Raw genomic sequence first — 19,456 nt, forward strand, 5'->3', positions numbered from 1 at the left:
TGTCAACTAGGTAGTCTCTATTTTTAGAGCAAAGTTAAAGACTGCAGCTATTGGTAGGGGTGGGGGCTAAGTGAAGTAAGGGTCTCACTTCTCAGGAAAGTATATCGGGCAGTGAGGGTCTGTTGGCATCTGCCACGTTGACAAATTCCCTTGTATGGAACCAATGTTCTTTGGTATCGCATATGGAGTTTCAAGGATTGCAGTGAGGACAGGATGTACTTGTGTGCTCTTTCTGCTCTTGATGACAAATGGAAATCTCTTTCCCTTCATCTCTCTCCTCCACCATATCTTTGACTCTGCTTAGTTACCCCAGGAGCAAGGTTTGGGTCAGCATAATTTATCTCTAGAATTATGATGATTGTTGGGCCAGCACCACTTCAAGGATTTAGGTGTGTTCTGGTCTAGACTTTATTTTGGGATTTCCTAGAGCCATCCAAAACCTATCCTAGAATGAATTCAAACTCTGAGAAGACACATCATTTTTTTTTTTTTTGAAAAAGGTTAAACAAAATTTTTTAGAAGCCTAATGGTTATCAGGGGTAAGAGGAGGGTGTGTGTGTGTGTGCTGCATGTACATTCATATGCATGTGTGTGAGGTGTCATGTGTGACCACAGTGTTGTAACTAGAGTGGGTGATGGGGTGGGCATGGAGGGAGGGAGATGGGAGCAGCACGGCAGGAACGACCAAAGGAATTCAGATGGTGCCAATTTCCCAGACTATTCGATGCCTGATGGGAAAAAGCCTACCAACCCTGGGATGGGCTGTTGAATTTCTCTGCTTATTTTTAGAAATATCTCAGGGAAGTTTTTCTCCTGCCCTTGGGTACATACAGATATTCTTCGGAAGGACTTGAATTCAAGGTAGGTAAGGTGCTCCGATAGCTCTTCTGGTTCCAGGTGGTCAAAGAGCAGGGAGACTTTCCGTTTCTTGCTGGTATTTGATTTTATCCTTTGAGTAAGTTTCCTGGACCAGTCACGGGCATTGCTTTTGTAGGTGAACATGAAAGGGAGAAGACAGGGAAAAAAAAAAAATTGAAATTGCTTTTGGCAAGTAAAATCCATTAATGTTTCCCACAAGAACATATAAAACACTGTTAATTTGCCTTTGCTAAAACAATGCATTATCATAGTTTCCCCAAATCAGTGTTTTCTATGGCGGCAACCAAGAAGTCTTACTGGTTTTCAACAAGCCTTTTAAATGTGCAGTGGGGAACAGGGTAAATGAGTTTACTTTAAGAAATTGGGAAAAACAGTGTCTCGGGCATAGGTCACAGTTTTCCTGCCTTTGGTCCTGGCTCCTTGTGCAGCCCCTGGTATATCTGCCCGCTCCATTCCTCCATTCTCATGAGGGTGACAGGGACTCTATCTGGTTGGAAATCCCAAGGTAGTGAGGCAGTTTTCATGCCAGAATAACTCAGAGAGCCACAGAAAGAAGATGTCATGCTGCAGGGAATCATGCGTAGGAACATGTGGTCAACTCCTGGCAGAGTTGTGGCATTTTCCTCAAATGTTCCTAACCACTGAAATGACCAAGGAAGCATAGCTGACACTAGTGTCTCCCTGCCCCCATAGTTTCTTACAGTCAACCCATGTTTCTTCCTCAGTTTCAATTTCCTACAGTAAGGAAGCAAAGGGAAGCAGCCCAGTTTTCAAAGGCAGCAAGATGCCAATCTATGTTTTCCAAAGGGGTATTCCTGGGAAACTTGTCTCTTGATAAAAGCATTCTGTGGTCAAATGAATTTGGCAAATGCTACAAATTCTGTAGCCCCCTTGGCCAATGAGCATATTACTGACTGTGAAAAACATTGCAAAAGGAAAGTTTAACTCATTATTCCTCAAATATATCTGATCAGATAATATCCCACAGACTAATAATTCCTACACAACATACTGTGGAAAATACTGATAGAGGAAAGTCAGCTGCGATATGTTGAGACAAGGAGACCTGGGTTTGACCCTGGGCTCTAGGTTCTTCATCTTTAAAATGAAGAAACTGCTACATTGAAAAATTTCTTATCTCTGAAGTTCTATAATTCTAAGCAAAGAAATACAGAGAATCCCAACTGATAAAAAGATTAACTTGAGGCTATGGGATGTGATCTTGAAATCACTTCTGCATGGCCATGGCATAGGGCATGTGAGCAGGCTGCGGAGTCCAGTTTCTGCTCTTTCACTAACTTCACTAGCTCTGTGACCCCAGACGAGTCTCAATCTTGCTGAGCCTCCATGTCCCAGTCAGAACAACCAGGATGTTGGATGAGATGATCTCTAGAATGTTTCAGTTCTAGAATCCTCCGGCTTAGGGATTTGTACTATTCCAAAATAAAGCGGCCACATTGTGAAAACCTTAGCATACAATGTGTGCACTCCTCTCCCCCAAATTAGGAAAGACACTCACTTTTCCACAGTGGGCCAGTCTTATAACTAAGCAATCCAAGGAATGATTTGAAATATTCCTGGGATCCCTTCCAGCTCTGAAAGTCTAAGTATCTTTCACAGACATCCATATACGTTACAGACCCTCTGCTCAACGCGTTTTTTAGCAGTCCCTTCCCCCTTTACAAGTTCAGGGGGCCTCCTGGCATTGGCATGAGTTCAGTCATTACACTTTCAGTTTCACATGTTCTGGGCACATTTTAGTCAGTATCTTTCTACCTGATTTCTTTTTGACTGGGACTTACTTTTTTCTGCTCTTGGATATTAGTCACCTTCTGCTTTATCCCCAGGGAGCTTCTCTGCTTTTCTGTGAAATGTCAAGCTTTCACTTTGGTGAGGCAATTGGACCTGCCTGTCTGGGGGGCTTCTCAAAGTGGTGAAAGAGAGCAGCAGTCATGGCTGAGACTCAGAAGCCTAGCAAGCAGCCTGGATCGCGTTACAGGAGGGAGGTGGTTTTGAAAGATTAGTCAAAACCTTGACACTCACATTTGAGTTGTGTCAATCAGGCGGCAGTGTAACTCCTCACCCTTAGCTTTCACCAGTTCCTGAAACTCCTCCATAGTGTCTGTCAAGCTGGCATCCATTTTAAACATGACCCAGAATTCTGTTATCCAATACCTACAAGGAGGGGGTTAAGAAACACAATCTAAAACTGACGCCAAGGACTCACAATAAGGTGGGTTCCCAAAGGAATCTGCTGCCACAAAGAGAACTCAGAAAAAGAGGCTGATTTGTCCTTCTACACTGAAGGAGCTGGGATGAGGACAGGGAGGGAAGAAAACCACCCACTGACAATCTTCTGTCCCTCCATGCACAAAATACTTTGGTAGGATAAGGCATATTATATTATAATCAAAAGACAAAAAATTTAGGCACAATCACGTGAATCAGAGGTAACCATAAAGGAGAAAACTACAGACAAACTGAATGTTCAAAAATGGGCAGTATATTCCTAAGTTATGCTTTTTCACTTTAGAATATTATATAGCTACTAAAAGTAAGGTTTGTAAAAAGTCTTTAATGACTGGAGAAGATTCTTATATAAAGTTAAATGAAAACTGTGGGATATAAAACCACATATATGTTTTGATCACAACTATGTTAAAAAATCTGCATGGAAAAAAGACAAAAGAAATATGCCAATATAGGTAGTTGGATATGAGTGACTATTATACTCTTTTCTGAATTTTTAAAATGTTCTACAATGAGCTATATTACTTTTAATAATCAGGAATAAAAATAAAATAACAAAGATCTTTTATCTCTGTATCCCTCCCCTTATATAATTTGATAACAAAATGCTATAAGACTGAAAAAAAATTGGTATAAAATATTAAACTCAGGTACACCAGAAAAAATCCACTGTGTTCTGTAGAGGAATTTCCACTATTAAGGAATGCCCTTTTTGGTCTGTCCAAAGTGTTCTATAGATGGTCAGGGAGGGAGAGGTAGCGAGGACCAGGAAAGAACTAGAGTCCCATGCTTCAGCCTTTCATTTTACCCTGCTCCACGAACTCTTCAAGTACGTGAAGAACTATTACCTTACAAAATAGCAGATCTTCAGGCAAAGCCCTGGTGAATTCTTTGCCAAGGCATCCTTATAGGTAGGACTGTGGTTAAGGGAAATGGGAATCTCTGTTACAGAAACCAAATAAAGTATTTGCTGAAAATACCTTCCAACATAATTTTTCTGAAAAATGAAAATGTGATGCCTTATCTGTCTGGCTATAGAATAAAAACTAACTTGATCTGTACAGCCATATGCATATTATCACCTAGAAGGGTGATGATAGTAATTTTCTCTCTAGCCCATGCTGAAATGGCTTATGGAAGGGGGCTGCAGCATCTCCTTTGCAGAAGTAGAACTAGGGAGTTATTATAATAGTGGGGAAATGTCCCTGCACAGGTGACTTATAAGAAGTGAAGAAAGGGCAAATGACCCCTTTGCCTGTGCCCAGGAGACTTGGAGTCCAACTCAAACAAATTAAAAAGAGCAGTCCCTTTTATCTTTGAAAATGTTTCCAGTAACCAATAAACAGTGTGTGCAGTGAATTAGAAGAGAAAGAAGTATATATATATTCAGATATATTGTCATAAAAATTAAGAATGTGAAAATTATAACACATATACCTAGAGGATGTCAATAGATTGACCTTGTAAATTGAGATGGCAAGTTAGACAAAACCATGTGAATAATCCAAAATATAACTGGAAAAGGATCCTTATTCTAAATATACCAAGAATGTGAAAGACTAGCAAGATCTCATCAAGTTCACATGTGTTTAGAGATATATGGAAAGAATACTCATTTAAGAGTCAAAGAAATGAAATCCAATCCAGTGATTAACCAGTGGGAGGGGAGGGGGACAGGACCCTGCCATTTTCTGTCAACAGACTGAGGAATCAGGCCACAAAGGCTGTGTGCCCTGCAAGGGCATGTCCTCCTTCCCTTCTGAAAACTGTGCCAGAGTAACTGCAATATGGAGTTCAGTGACTTCCAGCTGGGCCCATCAGAGGAATCCAGTGAGCCAACCAGTGGAAATCTCAATTAACTGGGGCAAGAGTGGCCTGCCTTCGGTGGGTATGTGTATTTTAACCCTTAGAAAATTTGGAGTTAAATATAGAAAAGTAAAAGAGAGTCAAAATCATAATATTGATTTTTTTTTATTAGGAAGGAATCTATACGTTTTGAAATTTTATACGTCTGTAATGTTTAAGAGCATATTAGAATGATATCCTTGAAACTTCAATTTGGAATATGTAATTAAGTGCTTTAGAATTGTGGTTTTAAACTGAAACCTTATTAAGTTTAGGCATAGCTTTAGAACATCTGAGATAATGTTAGCTTTACTGTTTATAACTTTACTAGAGTTTTAAAAACTATTCAGAATTCAGGAAGGCATCTGAAGCATTTAAAAATAATTTAAAATATAAAATGCATAATTGTAGTTTAAAACCATTGAAAATAATTAATATTATTCAAATTAACCAAACATTTTTCAAGGCTGCTTAAAAATGCTTGCTGAAACATTCTAGACTTATAGAAAGAATAATGAGATTTGCAAGCTAAACTTGAAACCCTAAATAAGAACTATGGTCATGAAGGTGAGATACCCCAATTACCCTGATTTGATTAATTCACATTGTATGCTTGTATCAAAACATCACATGTACTCTATAAAAATATACAACTATTATTATGTACTCATAATTAAAAATAAAAAAATTAAAAGAACTATGGTCTTGAAATTTGTAATTTTAATAACTAATTTTAAAAATGAAATTTTAACAGATTTACTGCCTATAAAATCTGTCCTTGAGATCATAGCAAAAAAACAAAACAAAAACTGAAAAACACAAAACTCCACACATCAACAAAGGTAATTGAAATAAAAATAAGCCTAGGCAACTGGCAGACTCATGAAGTTAGAAGTTCTGCTGCCTGCATTTGTTCAGGTGGAAAAGGTAGATGTAAGAATGAGATGACTTTACATTTCTTTATGCCACGTCACTAAGAAAATGCATCTCTTCAATGCAGAGAGATTCAAGCACAGGGCACATTTTAGAGTCTATATTTTTATTATTTGTTCTACTTGTTGAAATTTTTATTCCTCTTCCTTTTTAAGGAAGATACAAAAAAAGCACACTTCTCTTTTAAAGTACTAATTAGATAGATTAAATCAACACGATAACTTTCATTGTAGCGTTTACTTCCTCCCAGTGGCTCCTTCTCCAACCCTTCCAATGTCTGTTCTGTGCACGTTGGCTGCATGTGCTGCAGCGTCATCAGTGTCAATCCAGTCAGTCTCCACATGAGTGCCGAGCCTGGAGGCCATTCAGAAGGGCAGAGCCTCCGGAGGTCATTCGAGTGCCTATGCCATGGCAAAGGCAGCCCCCCAAAGGCAGGCAGGGCACCCTCTTGCTCACTTTATCCAGGAAATAAAACAAACCCCCAGCATGTGCAGGCTCAGTAATAAGAGATTCGGGCGTCTGCTGATCTGGGGTCAACATAAATGTCTGCTGGAACCTTCAGTTTCCACACCTTTTTCTTCTTTTCATAGCTAGTACTGTGACTATGAAGTACCAGTACAGTTCTGACTATACTTTTCAGGCATCTGAACTATTCAGAGAATGTTTTTAAATTTGTCTCTTTTAACAATGGAAAAACAGGAAATCATCTGAGCTTATTAACTAAAAATTCTATTACTTCCAGGTCAGAGAACAGGGAAACTAAGCATGAAGGGGAAAAAACATTTTGCCTTCAATGTTTAACCTGGCTTCCCGTTACAGGAGTCTTATTTCGTATTCCCTTCTTAGACTCCCTCCTTCCTCCACCCCAGGTTACTCCTTAACCTGAGCAAAACCCAGATATCACACCTAAAAGTTCTGGTAGATATAAAAAAATATCCTAATGTTTTACACCCATTAATTACTATGCAACATTTATTGTGTCCTACCATGAGATGGCCACTAACCTAAGTTCTAGATACAAAGATAAATAAGCCTCAGTCTCTGCCCTTAAGGGACACAGAGTCTAGTGAGGGAGATGATACACAAATAGGTATGTTATAATATATGTACTTTTAAAATATAAGTTTAAAAATTTTTAAAGCAATTTATAATCAATTTTTCAGTACCCTTGCAACCTTTTATATCACTAACACAATTCAAACCATAGCCGCTAGATACGAAGGTTCTGCAGTTTACTTGAAATGGTCATCCACAAAGACCAGAGTATATAGGTATTCCACCATAAAAATTATGGACTGAAGTTCAGGTAGATATATTTATTAAACTAACAGAACAAACACACTTCATACTTTCTACGATCATAGATAAAAAGCTTTTCAAGGCAGATTGCATCCAGGCCAAAGATATGAGAGACACGCTTTGACTTAAGCAATCCAAGACTATAGTCATAGGAATTAAATGGATTTTTCAATCAAGAATACTATTTTTAAAACACTATAAGTATTTTTAAAAGGGGAGGGGGGCTAGAAAAGTCAAGAAAGGCTTCACCGAAGGGTCTAGAAAGAGAGTTTACTAGGCACAGAGGGTAGAAAGTGCTTTCCACGCACAGGAAATGTAAAAGGCCCTATTATGTCTGGTGTGTTGAGAAGTTCAGTGTTGAGGGGGAAAGGGTTTCTGAGAGAGCTGCAGGATGAAGCAGGAAGGAGTTACTATGGAAGCCCTTTTCCTGGCAAGCTAAGGAATTTAGCGTTAACCCTGTAGTTTGCAGAGGCTCTGAAGCAATGGCTTACCCTATTTGCTTTGTAGGGAAGAACTTCAGGGGTAGACAATGAATTGGGGGCAGGGGGGCTGTAGATGAGACGACTAGTATGGGACAGTGGTCTAGGAGAAAGACCATGGGGACCTGAACTAAGGCAGTGGCGTGGGAATAGAGAGAAGAGACCAGATAAGAGTCGTTTCTGAAGCAGAGACCCTAGGATTGGGTGACAGACTCTGTAGGAGGTGAAAGGCAGGGAGGAGTCTAGAATGCTTCTGATGTTTCTGGCTTAGGCAACTGGATAGATCATGACAACATTAACTGAAATTGAACATGGAAATAAAGTCATGCACTGCATAATGAGGTTTTAATCAACAATGGACCACATGTACGGTGGCGATCCCATAAAATTATAATGAAGCTAAAAAATTCCCATTGCTTAGTGACATCTTGATGATCCTGACCCTATGTAGGCCTAGGCTAATGTGTATATTTGTGTCTTTGTTTTTAAAAGTTTAAAAAGTAAAAAAAAGTAAATAAAAATTTTAAAAATAGAAAAAAGCCTGTAGAATAAGGATATAAAGAAATATTTTTGCACAGTTGTACACTGTGTTTGTGTTTTAAGCTGAATAGTATAAAAGAGGCAAAAAGTTTTAAAAATTAAAGTTTATAAAGTAAAAATGTTACAGTAAGGTAATTATTAAAGAAAAAAGTTTTTATAAGTTTAGTGCAGCTTAAGTACACAGTGTTCATAAAGGCTATCTACAGCAGTGGACAGTAATGTCCTAGGCCTTCACATTCACTCACCACTCACTCGCCGACTCACCCAGAGCAACTTCCAGTCCTGCGCGCTCTATTCATGGTAAGTGTCCTATACAGGTGTGCCATCTTTTACCTTTTACGCTGTATTTTTACTATGTTTTTTCTATGTTTAGATGTGTGTAGATACACAAATACTTACACCATCGTGTTACAATTGCCTACAGTATTGAGAACAGTAACATGCCGTACCGACTTATAGCCTAGGAGCAATAGGCTAGACCATAGACCATACAGTCCAGGCGTGTAGAGGGCTGTACCATCTAGGTTTGTGTAAGTACACTCCCACAGTGAGGAAATCGCCTAATGACGAATTTCTCAGAACATATCCTGGCTATTAAGTGATGCATGACTATACAGGTGTCAAGGCAGAATTAATGAGGTAGTAGCTGGGGCTAGGGATAGTGAGCTAATGAACATATTCAAGTATTTGAACTTATTACAACTGAAGCGTCAGCAGGACAAACTAGTCCAAACCTTAAAAGGGTTTAGTTTAGAGGAACACAGACTTGAAAGTCATCATCAGCACAGAAGAATGGTGGTGGAAATCCTGGCGAGAAATCACCCACAGAAAGGAAGGTGAGTGGGAAGAAAACCAGGACCAGGACGTTACCACCAGTACTTAACTGGAGCTCAAAGAAGAGCCTAGATGAAAAGCCGAGGAAGGGACAAGCCCAAGAGGCAGGAGAACCAGGAGGATGCAGTTCCGGGAGTCCTGGAAGGGAAGCTGGGAGAGGCAGGGGGCTCCCAGTAATACCCAGTGCTTCCGGGAGGTCAGTGTAAACAAGGATGGAAAAAAAATTGGGCTTCACAATTAGGGGGTTATTGCTGACATCAGAGGAAAGTTCAAGTACTGGGACAGTAGTCACAGCTGATGAGGAGTGAGTAGGAGTAGAGATTGGAGATAGTGAGTGCAGACTATTTTAAGACGTTTCACATCAAATTTCTAACCCTAACAATGGAATAAAGGAGAAGCAGGGTTAAGAGTTTATTTTTAGATGGGCAGACTTGAATGTGTTTTAGGCAGAGGGGCAGGTGCCATTGAAGACACGGAGTGTGAAAGCAGAGGAGAGAGGAGATGATGGGGGAGTAAGATTCTGTGAGAAGTGGGAGGGAGGACGGGAAGGGTAGAGCAGGACCCGTCCCATTGCGTGGGCAGGCACCCCAGGTACAATTTAGTCCTTACACCAAAAACAATTTTTTAGAGAGGAGCATTTAATCACTGGCATTGTTTAGAACCGCTGGCATATGGAGTTAATAAAAAGCAGACAGATCTTGAATTGGTTTTATTATGGTTTTAAAATGCTCTCCGGATGAGGCACCCACTTATTACCTGCACCCCTTATTACGTGCACCTCTCCCAATGCTCCACCCTTGGTATGCCACTGGAAACACCCCCTTTAAGATGAGAGGTAGAGATTTGTGAGTAGGTTTGGAGAAGGGATTCAGTCCTGATGGCTTTTATTTTTTCTGTGTGCCATAAGATGAAAAGTGGGGGCGGCAGTTGAGAGAGTGGTGAAGGGATTAGAGCAGACACCAGCCACGACTCAGTACCAGGGACCTGCGCCTCAGGTGCTAAACGGTCTCACCCCACCTACAGCCCTTTCTGCTTGGGAACTGCAGCTTACAGTGTCATCAACAAGAAAAAGAAAGCAGGCACTTTCTCCACTCTACTCGATTCACACCCCTTAAAAAGGCTAAAATTTAGCAGGGTTTGCTTGGCACATCGTCAGCGCCTCTGTCTGAAACAATAAGGCATCAACAGATTCTCCAGACGCTGTGGCATCAGGAAGCTTTCTTCAAAACCTCAGGAAGCCTGAAGAATTCGAAGAGCCAGAAAGAAATTTATCCTTTGCGTCATGGTTGTACCTCTGTCAATTTGTACAGAACAAATATGAATTTTGACTACTCCATAGGGAAAGTGTTTTTTTACTATCCAGAGATACTGAAGGAGACTGTGTTTCCATGTTGATTTCTCTGACCACCCCTCAGAGCAATCAGCATCAATAATACTGTCCCACCCAACAGAATGTACATGAACACACACACACACACACACACACACACACACACACACACCCCAACCGCATTCCCCTAAAAGGACATATGAACCCATTTACCACTCAGGGTTATTCCAAAGCAATGAAAATAAAAGTGTACTTCAAATTTCAAGCTACTCGTTGAATGAATCCCATTTGGGGCTTGCAATCACTATGTTAAAGGATATAGGGTGATAACTTTTTGGAGCAGTTCTGCAGAGGAGATGACGATTCGGTGCATGGTCAGCATGACTTGCAACAGTTGGTTACTTCGACACAGGTTTCCATCTGCATCTGAAAATATTAAGAGCAGCGTTTGAGTTAGGCCCCAGAGAGATGTTAATCACCTGGTGGGGCACACCTACATTATCCAGTGGTGGATGGCCAGGTGCAGTTCTTTAGGCACAGTACTCTTCTTCCACTGTCCCTAGCACCACACTTCTTTGCTTTTCTTTATCCTCCTGCTGCGTTCTCCCCTCGCCAAATGTCCATTTTGATGCTCATTAATTACCCTGCCCCAAAGGCGGGAGAATCTTGGGAAAAGGATAAAATCTCTATCAGTACACTTCAGTCTTGTTGAAAGCTGAAGCAGATCCAGGTTTTGTGGGGCTTAAAGTTCATATAATTGGTGGGGGGTGTGGAGAGACCTCTCTAGGATCAGAGTGAAAAAAGTTACAGTTTTAATAGATTACAGTTAAAATTTCTTTCTTCTACAAATTTAAAGAGAACACGCCCATGTGAATACACTTCTAGGGCCCTCCCACGGCCTTGGAAGGGGCTCGTGCAAGTGGGGGGCCCCGAAACGCACACTTCCCTTGTCTCAGGGTTAACGTGCCTCTGCCTGGAAATAAAGGGGGAAGACTAAGGCAAACATATTTGAATATTGCTGATGGTTTACAGTTATCCATGATGTAATAACATAGCACGATTAGCTAGGTTTTCCAAATCTCAGCTGGTACCAAACAAGATGCATTTTACATACCAGCATAAAGATTCCTACTGGAGTGGTTTTCAAAATCTTTTCAACATTTATGGCGTGAAGTATCAGGGCTGTGCTGGTTATTCACTGCCAGGTCTACTATCTGTCTTTCACAGCAAACCCCATCACCCAGCTCCCCTGCCAGCTGGGTCCCAACTGTGTTCAGCCATTGGGAAGCACCAGTAAGATATAGGAGGAGAGAGCAGTTAAGCCTCTCTGCTTTGACACCAGTTCCCTGACAGTAGCTACATGGCTCTTCAGTGAATGATCACACTGGACTGGGATCTAACACTATTCATCTCCTTTGGCCCACTGGCCTTTAGTGTGGAATGACTTCTGACTGTTGACACTCTCGGGGTGCAACATCCCTTAATTCCACTCTCATCCCTGTAAGTAGTCCCTTCATTAAAGTGTCTTTATTTATACAAACTGAATTCTATTCCCAGCTGGGAACTTGACTGATTCGGTGGGAAAGCATCCAATGAAAGAATATACATGAATTGTTTTGACATTTGTGATGCTCTTTAAAATACATTACACAAAAGGGGTTATCATTTTCGTTGTTTTAAGTGTACCCAATGGTAAATGAAAGATATAGTACATTTGGCTTCACGATTCAGAAGTCTTGGCTCCTCAAATGATGACCTATAAAGTCATAGTTCATTGAGGAAATACATGTAAGCGGACAAGACAAGAAAGCTCACTTTCCCATCGCCAAACCCACCAGTTCACTGGCACTCTATGGCCCTTCCAGCCTGCCCTCCTGCTACCACAGAAGGCCTGGCAAAGGCTGACACTTCACTGTGCTCTGGGTCTCCTCCTTTCTCAAGGGCATGGATCCTGCATTTGTCCGTTTTCTCTCCTGCAATAACAACTTTTCTCTCTGCTAGTTTATTTGCATTAGTATTTAAATATGCTCCTGCACCTCCAATTTCAAACAGAACTCTCATCCTCTCTTGCCACCTATTTCTCTGTTCCCCTTTTCAGCAAAACCTTACTGGCAACACTCTCTTACCTCCCATTCACTTTTAAACCATTCCATTTGACTTCTGTCTCCATCATTCCACTAAGTCTTTTATTTTCAAGGTTACCAATCAGCCCCACATTGACAAGTCCATTAGCTACTTCTCTGTCCTCATCTTACTCTGTGACTCAGTTGCATTCAACCCAACACAACCAAAGTTGACTCTCGCCTTCCTGGAACACTTTCTTGTTTTGGCTTCTATAACATCACACTCTCTCAGCTTCTCTCTCAGGCTCTTCTGTCTCCTCTTCCTCTGCTGAGCTCTTAAATGTCAGCGTGCTCTGTAATTAGTCCTCCTGCTACTTCTTCTTTTTTTTTTTAACAATTTTTAAAATTTAAAATTTCTTAAATTTTAAATTTAAAAAAATTAATTTTTCCAGGTAAACTCATCTAGTCCTTTGGCTAAAATGTCATCTGTAAGCTGGTGACCACCCAACTTGTATCTTCAGCCTTGACCACCAAATTAGTATGCCCAGTAGCCTACTTGGCAAATTCACTTAGATGTCTAAGCTCAAACTTAACTCATTCAAACAAAACTCCGACCTCTCCCACCCCCCAGTTCAATCCTCCTCCATTCTTCCTCACCTCCAGAAATGGCACCACCAACCTCCCAGTTACCCAAACTAAAAACCTAGCAGTTATCCTTCATTTCTCACATTCCCTCACATCTAATCCATCAGGAAATCTTGTTTCTATTTGAAAATATTTCTCAAATCTGTTCATTTCTCTAGATCCTTTCCATCACCCTAGTTATAGCCCCCATGATGCAATAACCCAACAGACCTTCCTGCTTCTGCTCTTGTCTACCTACAGTCCATTCTCCACACAGCAGCCCAATATACTTCAATGGCTTCCATTATACTTGGAATAAAACAAACTCCTCACTGTGGTCAACAGAGCTCCATACATCCTGGCCTCTTTTAATATTGCCCACTTCATTTCATACCATGTTACTCTTCTCCACACCTATTTATACCTCGAACCCTCCGAGCATCTTCATACCTCATGGCCTTTGCATTTGCTATTCACTTCAATATGGTCTTTCTTCCCTTGGCTCATTCATGTCATTTAGGTCTGAGTTCCAATGCCACATCCTCAGGGAGGTCTTCCTTACACTCCCTAAGTTAGTTATTGCCCTGCCTGAGTTTCTTCATAGCACTTATCATGATCTGAAGTTACCTGGTTTAATTTTTTATTTTCTGAATCTCCAATAGAAGCTTCATGAGACCTGAGCCTTGTCTGCTTTTTTCCACAACCATATTTCCAGAGCCGAGAGCAGCGCTGACACATGGCAGGTACTCGTTAAACAGTCAAGTCAGTGAGTGAACTGTATCAAATAGGAACCCCCTTAACTCTTCATGTCTCTTTGGAAACTGAGTTTGGTTTTGTCATTAGCTATTTCCTTGATGATATATAATATATGCACTTATTTTCTTCTTGGCTATAGTTTTGCAAAAGAAACTCAAAGTTACAAGTTGGCAAGTCATTTTTATGATGTATTCATCTCGTCTGGTTATAATTTTATAAAGCTTTCATTAATTCTTCTAAACTTATCCTCTGTTGAGGTAGGGTTAGTATTGCTTTATGTTTTCTGGCCCACATAATTTCTATAACAATTATCTCTTGCCACAAAAATTCTACATAACAAATCACCCCAAAACTCAAGTGACTTAAAACAGTAATCATTTATTTTTGTTCAAGTTTCTGTGAGTCAGCTGGGGGTCAGCTGAGATACACTGGGATTTGCTGGGGTTCTGCCCCAGATGCCTCCCAGCTTCCTTGGACCACCAGGCTAATGGTGGTAGGCTCTTCTCATGAGGATGGCAGGACACTGAAGGGTAACTAGAAATATCCAAGGCCCCTTAAGCCTAAGCTTGGAACTGGCATGCTGTCCCTTCTGCCTCACTCTGTGGCCAAAGCAAGTCACACTGCTGAATCCAACGTCAAAGGGCAAGAACTTCAAAGTCACATGGAAAACATCACTGACATAGAGAAGGTAATAAATTGGGGAGCAATAATACAATTAAACCTACCACAGTTACAGGGAGGTGCTTCTCAATGCAGTGTTTGACAATAGGTTTTATAATGTACCCTTCCTCAGTAGTGTTCATATTCTTGAACACTATGGATGAATAGCAGGAAAAACTGAAATATATTTGAATTAGAATACAAAAGTATGCATTAGAATGTTAACATGAACTGTGGACAAAGGCCCAGGCTTATTCAGTATGGACAGCACCCCAGACCTGCTATCTCCACTTTCATTTATGGCCACCTAGCATCTTTCCATGGATGCTCACATATGAGGGAAAGGGGCTTAGAGGGTGTTAGGTCAAAACCAAGTCGCATGTGAAAGGACTCAAGGAACTATAAGGATTTACCATGGAGAAGACTCAGGGGAGACATTAGAATTGTCTTCAAATATTTGAAGTGTTATTTGTGGGAGAAGGTTTAGACTTATTCTGTAGGGCCACAACAGGTAGCACAAGAGCAGATGGACAGAAGTTATAGGAGCCAGGATGGGCACAACATGTGGTAGAAAATTCTAACCATTAGGACTGTCCAACAGTGGAAGCATTCCCATCACAGAGGTATTCAAAAGGAGGCTGAGGAATGATACTTAATAAGTTCTTTCTCACAACCACCCTACACTGTTGGCATTGTTTACAACTTACAGCTAAGGAAATTAAAGGCTAGAGAGATTAGTTTGTTCTAGGTCAAAGAGATAATGGGTGGAGGAGCTAGGATCTGGCCCCAGGTCTGTTTGATTCCAGAACCCCTGCTCTTTCCACTACACCTAGCTGCGTGGCCATTTGTCAGGGTGGTGGATCCAAGTATTACATGGCAGATACGCTTTAAGAACTCTTCCAGTCCATATGGCTACAAGTCTGAGAGGTGCCACTAGGATGCTGGGTCAGAGCCAATGCACATTTGGCAGAATAGCTTCTGTACTCTTGTGATTTTTTAAAAACTCTTGTAAGCTTTTGTTGATTAATATTATTCTTGAAAGTTGCCTTTAAGAACTCAGGGTGCTGAGCCTAAGATTCACAATCATATTCACACCTCACTTTTTACCTTGCACTGCTTCTTCCACAGAGTTTCAGGGACATTCCCACACTCTGGCTTGTTAATCCTCACATGCTTTCTGTGGGAGTGAGTGCTTGCAAATGGTAAGGCCAGGAGGAGATGACTCACTCCACAAAGGGAGGCAGAGATGGGGTGAGAGAAAGAACAGAGAGAAATACTCTATCTCCACACCTAGTCCAGAATTCCATTTCCTCTGCCTTCCTCGTTCTGCATTTTCAACAAGAGAGTGGCTCAGTGTAGTCACTTGCCCTCATTGCCACCACCATCTCTCCCCCACATGACTTTCAACCTCTACACACTTGTCAAGGATGCATTCCCTACCTGCCCTCATCCTACAGAGCATGCACTTCTTCCTTTTTGAGAGGAAGAGCACCACTTTGGAAGACAGCTTTTCAAAGTAGGTGGTCAAGGGGGACCTACCTTTTAGGCTGCTGGATTTTGTTTTGATATTTTGATACAATTACTGTAAGCTGATTTAAATATTTCAATAAATAATTCCATTTTGTTTTCATCTTAAGCTTTTAAAAATGCAGCATGTCATGTTAAAAATTCTAATAAGTAAAATGTGCAATGCATAATAAAATGTGCATATTTTTTCATTACCATCTGCTTCTCCTTACACTTTCAGGGAAAGACTCCTTTAAAAGGTTGAAACCTCAGTGGGGCACATAATGTCAATCTTCCATACTCTACCACTCAACTTGCAAGGGTAATGCATGCGGCTAGAGAAGTATACTAATTAAAGACTCACCCAATCTGTGGACCATTTGCTCAACACACAAACAGAAAAGCCATGTGGGTTCTGCAGTCACCTGTCTATGAGCTAGCACAATCCATGTTCCACCATTAGACTTGTTGCTGGTAGTAGCTCAACTTTATGGAATCACAGCATTTCAGGGTGGAGAAGACATTAGCCATCTTCTACCTCTACTTTCTATCCAATGCATTATTTCCTCCCAAAACCATCACAGGTAAGTGGCTGTCTAGCCTCTACTTGTGCCCTTCCAATGAGAGGATACGGCTCCCTAATTATTTTATAGAGTGACTTTTCATTCTTCCTCAATTAAAAGAAATTTTTTTGACATCACTGACCAATATTGATAATGAAGGTACTCTGTGGAAAGCACGGTCCTAGGTACTAAAGGAGATATGGAGAGCTATAGGAAAACCCTGGTCACCAAGGAGCTTGCAGCTGAGTAGGGGAATATGACACACACTCAAGACACCTAGTAATATCAGGCAGTAAATATTAAGAGTAAAATTCATGGAGACCACACTAAATGATGGTAAGGTTAAGAGAAGGAAGAGATCCTACCCAGTTATGGTGGTTTAGGAAGGATTTCATGGTATCTGTAGTGAGGCAACCCAGAACTTCAAGATTCAAGAAGCCATCTGGTCCAGCTCTGCCCCTAAATCAGCCTGCAAACTCTTTTCTTCCTTTCCTTGGCTTAGTCTTAAACAAGCTGCTTGCCTCTGAGGGAGATGAACTGCTCCCAGATGATCAAAGTCCTGTGAGAGGAAACTGGCAAAGGGCTCTAGTCCAGACCCTCCTTCTTGCCGACAAGAGGTAGGGGCACCTTTCCCACAGTGCAGGGTTGTCTGGGGGATGAGATGGATATGCCTCACTACACAATGGACACAAAACATGAAAACAAATGTCCAGCACCAGACAGAAACTCCAGAACAGTCTTTTATTCCCTTTGTTTTGGTTTCCATGGAAACCTCTTGATGTGTAGAGATGTTAAGTGTACCAAAGGCAGAATGTCAGCAATTGGTACATTAAGGCAAGCTTCAGCATTGGGGCCATAACAAGAAATAACAGGTTTGTTGCAACCAGGGGCCAGAAAATGGTCATGGAAAAGCTAAGATCAGAAAACCCCAGGGGCAGGGGTGGGGTGAGAGCATATGGCAGGGCTGAAGCTGATAATGGAGGTCAGTGGAAAGACTGGATCCAGGTAGAACCGGATGGATTCACAGAATTCTAAATTTACACCAATGTGATAAATGTTCCAAAGAAATAAAATAAAACCTACTTGTCAACAAGACTATAATATTCATTAAATCTTGTTTGGAGAATGTATAAAAATTGGCAAGCTGAAAATAAGCTTGCTAGTTTGTTGTTTGTCGAGCTCAGGTTTTTAGCACCGACAGCAGCAACTGAGGCAGGAAGTGCACATGAAGAGAGAATGTGGTGATATGTACTTTGAATTCTTATAACTTCTACTACCTGAGTGACTTAAAACATAACCAATGCCACTTGATCTTTTTTTTTTTTTTTTTGGTCCCTGGCACCTCAAGACTAGGGGGAGGAGAACAATCAGGAGACAGCAAGTGATTTGCTAAGGTCCCACATTCAGGGCAAGTTTGAGAATCAGTATGATTGCCACCAGTAGTCTGCTTGTAAGAGTTTAACAAAAAGCTCTCCTGGGGGAGGGGGGCGAGAGGAACCCTGGTTTGTAGTGTTTGCATATTTCTGTGGTATAAGTACTTCCACTATGATCAATTTCAAGCTAGCGACAGGAAGTCACTGAACATGGAGCTGGGAAGAGATGCTTGCAGTCAGCTCCCGGGACAGGGATAGGCCACCTCCAACATGCACACACGGGAGCTGCAGCCTCATCAGGAGGGCTGGTGCTCACAGGGCTTCCTTTTGTATTTCTTCCCTCCTGTTCTCCTTGCTCCCCGGGTGCTCCTGAACCCGTTTCACACCTCATCTCATCCCTTCTGGGCCTTACCTGGTGACTGACTGGACAGTTAATCCAGATCAACGAATTCCTCTAGAGGAGAGAAGGACTTCTCAGAGATACCTGCATTGCAGCAGTGATTTTTTGAAGTGGTTAGTTCTCTAACCCAAGGATAAAAATTTTAATGTAAAGTGAGAATCTGGGAGAAGGGAAGCTAAGTTCCTTATAAAGCTAGTCTTGTTCCTGTACCCTCTGAGATAACCTGGTATGTCATACGCAGGGCCATAGCGTGGAGCCTGCCACACAATGAGAAGATGTATGTCTATTTAGACTAGTAAGTATTTCTTGGCATAGTACAGTGTCCAGGAATGTATAGAGCTCTGAATATCTTGGTTACAATTAACTTTTAATTATTTATATGCGATGGCTGGAGGACATCATGACATGGACAATACATAAGCCCCAAATTAACCACAACCTGCAATTTCAAACTTCGACAGGCCTTTAAGCAGAGTCTTACCAAGATGGGAAAGAGGCTGGTGAGGTTTCCTTCTTCTCTCTGCTCCCACCCAACCCCTAGGGGGTGATGACAAGAGATACCAAGGCCAGGGACACAGAGAAGGGAAACACTTGCCTAACCAACCCCAGACAAGGTTATTTGGTCTAACCAGGCCACCCTCAACTCTGTCCCTGAAAGGCCAATGTGGAAAACACTTGGTGAAGGAGAAGAACCTGTGCTTCCTGCCTCCATCCTATTAATCCTTACTCACTGCCCTGCTGGGGCCAGGGTGGTAATGCAGGAAGGAGGAGCAGGCCTTTCAAGTTGCATAGTATCCAGGTACACAAATGCTTGTATAGACCTGCACAAAACAAGCACATACACACAAAAACCACCATGAAGCTGGCCGGCAGCTGGAGAGCTGCACTGTTCTCCCTGGGTGAAAACAACTTATAGCAATATGTTATGTTTTTATGGCACTTAGGTTCAATGAATAGCTTTACCTGTGTTGAACACCTCAGTTGTACAACTCCTCCCTGCAGTAGCAGGGACCATGGGCTCAATTTTAAAGATGGGGAAACTAAGGCAACATGCCTCGCCATAGTCACAGGGCTGGTGAGTGGAAGGCACGTCCACAAAAATGGCCTTTTGGCTCCCAACCC

The 19,456-nt window shown here is 41.5% G+C and overlaps 1 protein-coding gene across 2 annotated transcripts in view; it reads right to left on the minus strand.

Annotated features, from left to right (window-relative positions):
• RASGRP1 (RAS guanyl releasing protein 1 (calcium and DAG-regulated)) overlaps nt 1-19,456 on the minus strand; it is a 70,946-nt gene that overhangs the window by 23,300 nt on the left and 28,190 nt on the right. For both annotated transcript variants that reach the window (XM_012649175.1, XM_012649177.1), the window contains exons 3-6: nt 10,710-10,815; nt 3,978-4,040; nt 2,923-3,054; nt 832-985 (exon numbers count right to left, since the gene is read on the minus strand). In XM_012649175.1, coding sequence (XP_012504629.1) covers nt 832-985; nt 2,923-3,054; nt 3,978-4,040; nt 10,710-10,815 — 455 coding nt within the window. The remainder of the gene's footprint in view (nt 1-831; nt 986-2,922; nt 3,055-3,977; nt 4,041-10,709; nt 10,816-19,456) is intronic.

This window comes from Propithecus coquereli, unplaced genomic scaffold (assembly GCF_000956105.1).
Source record: "Propithecus coquereli isolate 6110/MARCELLA unplaced genomic scaffold, Pcoq_1.0 Scaffold3, whole genome shotgun sequence".
Classification (NCBI taxonomy): Eukaryota; Metazoa; Chordata; class Mammalia; order Primates; family Indriidae; genus Propithecus; species Propithecus coquereli.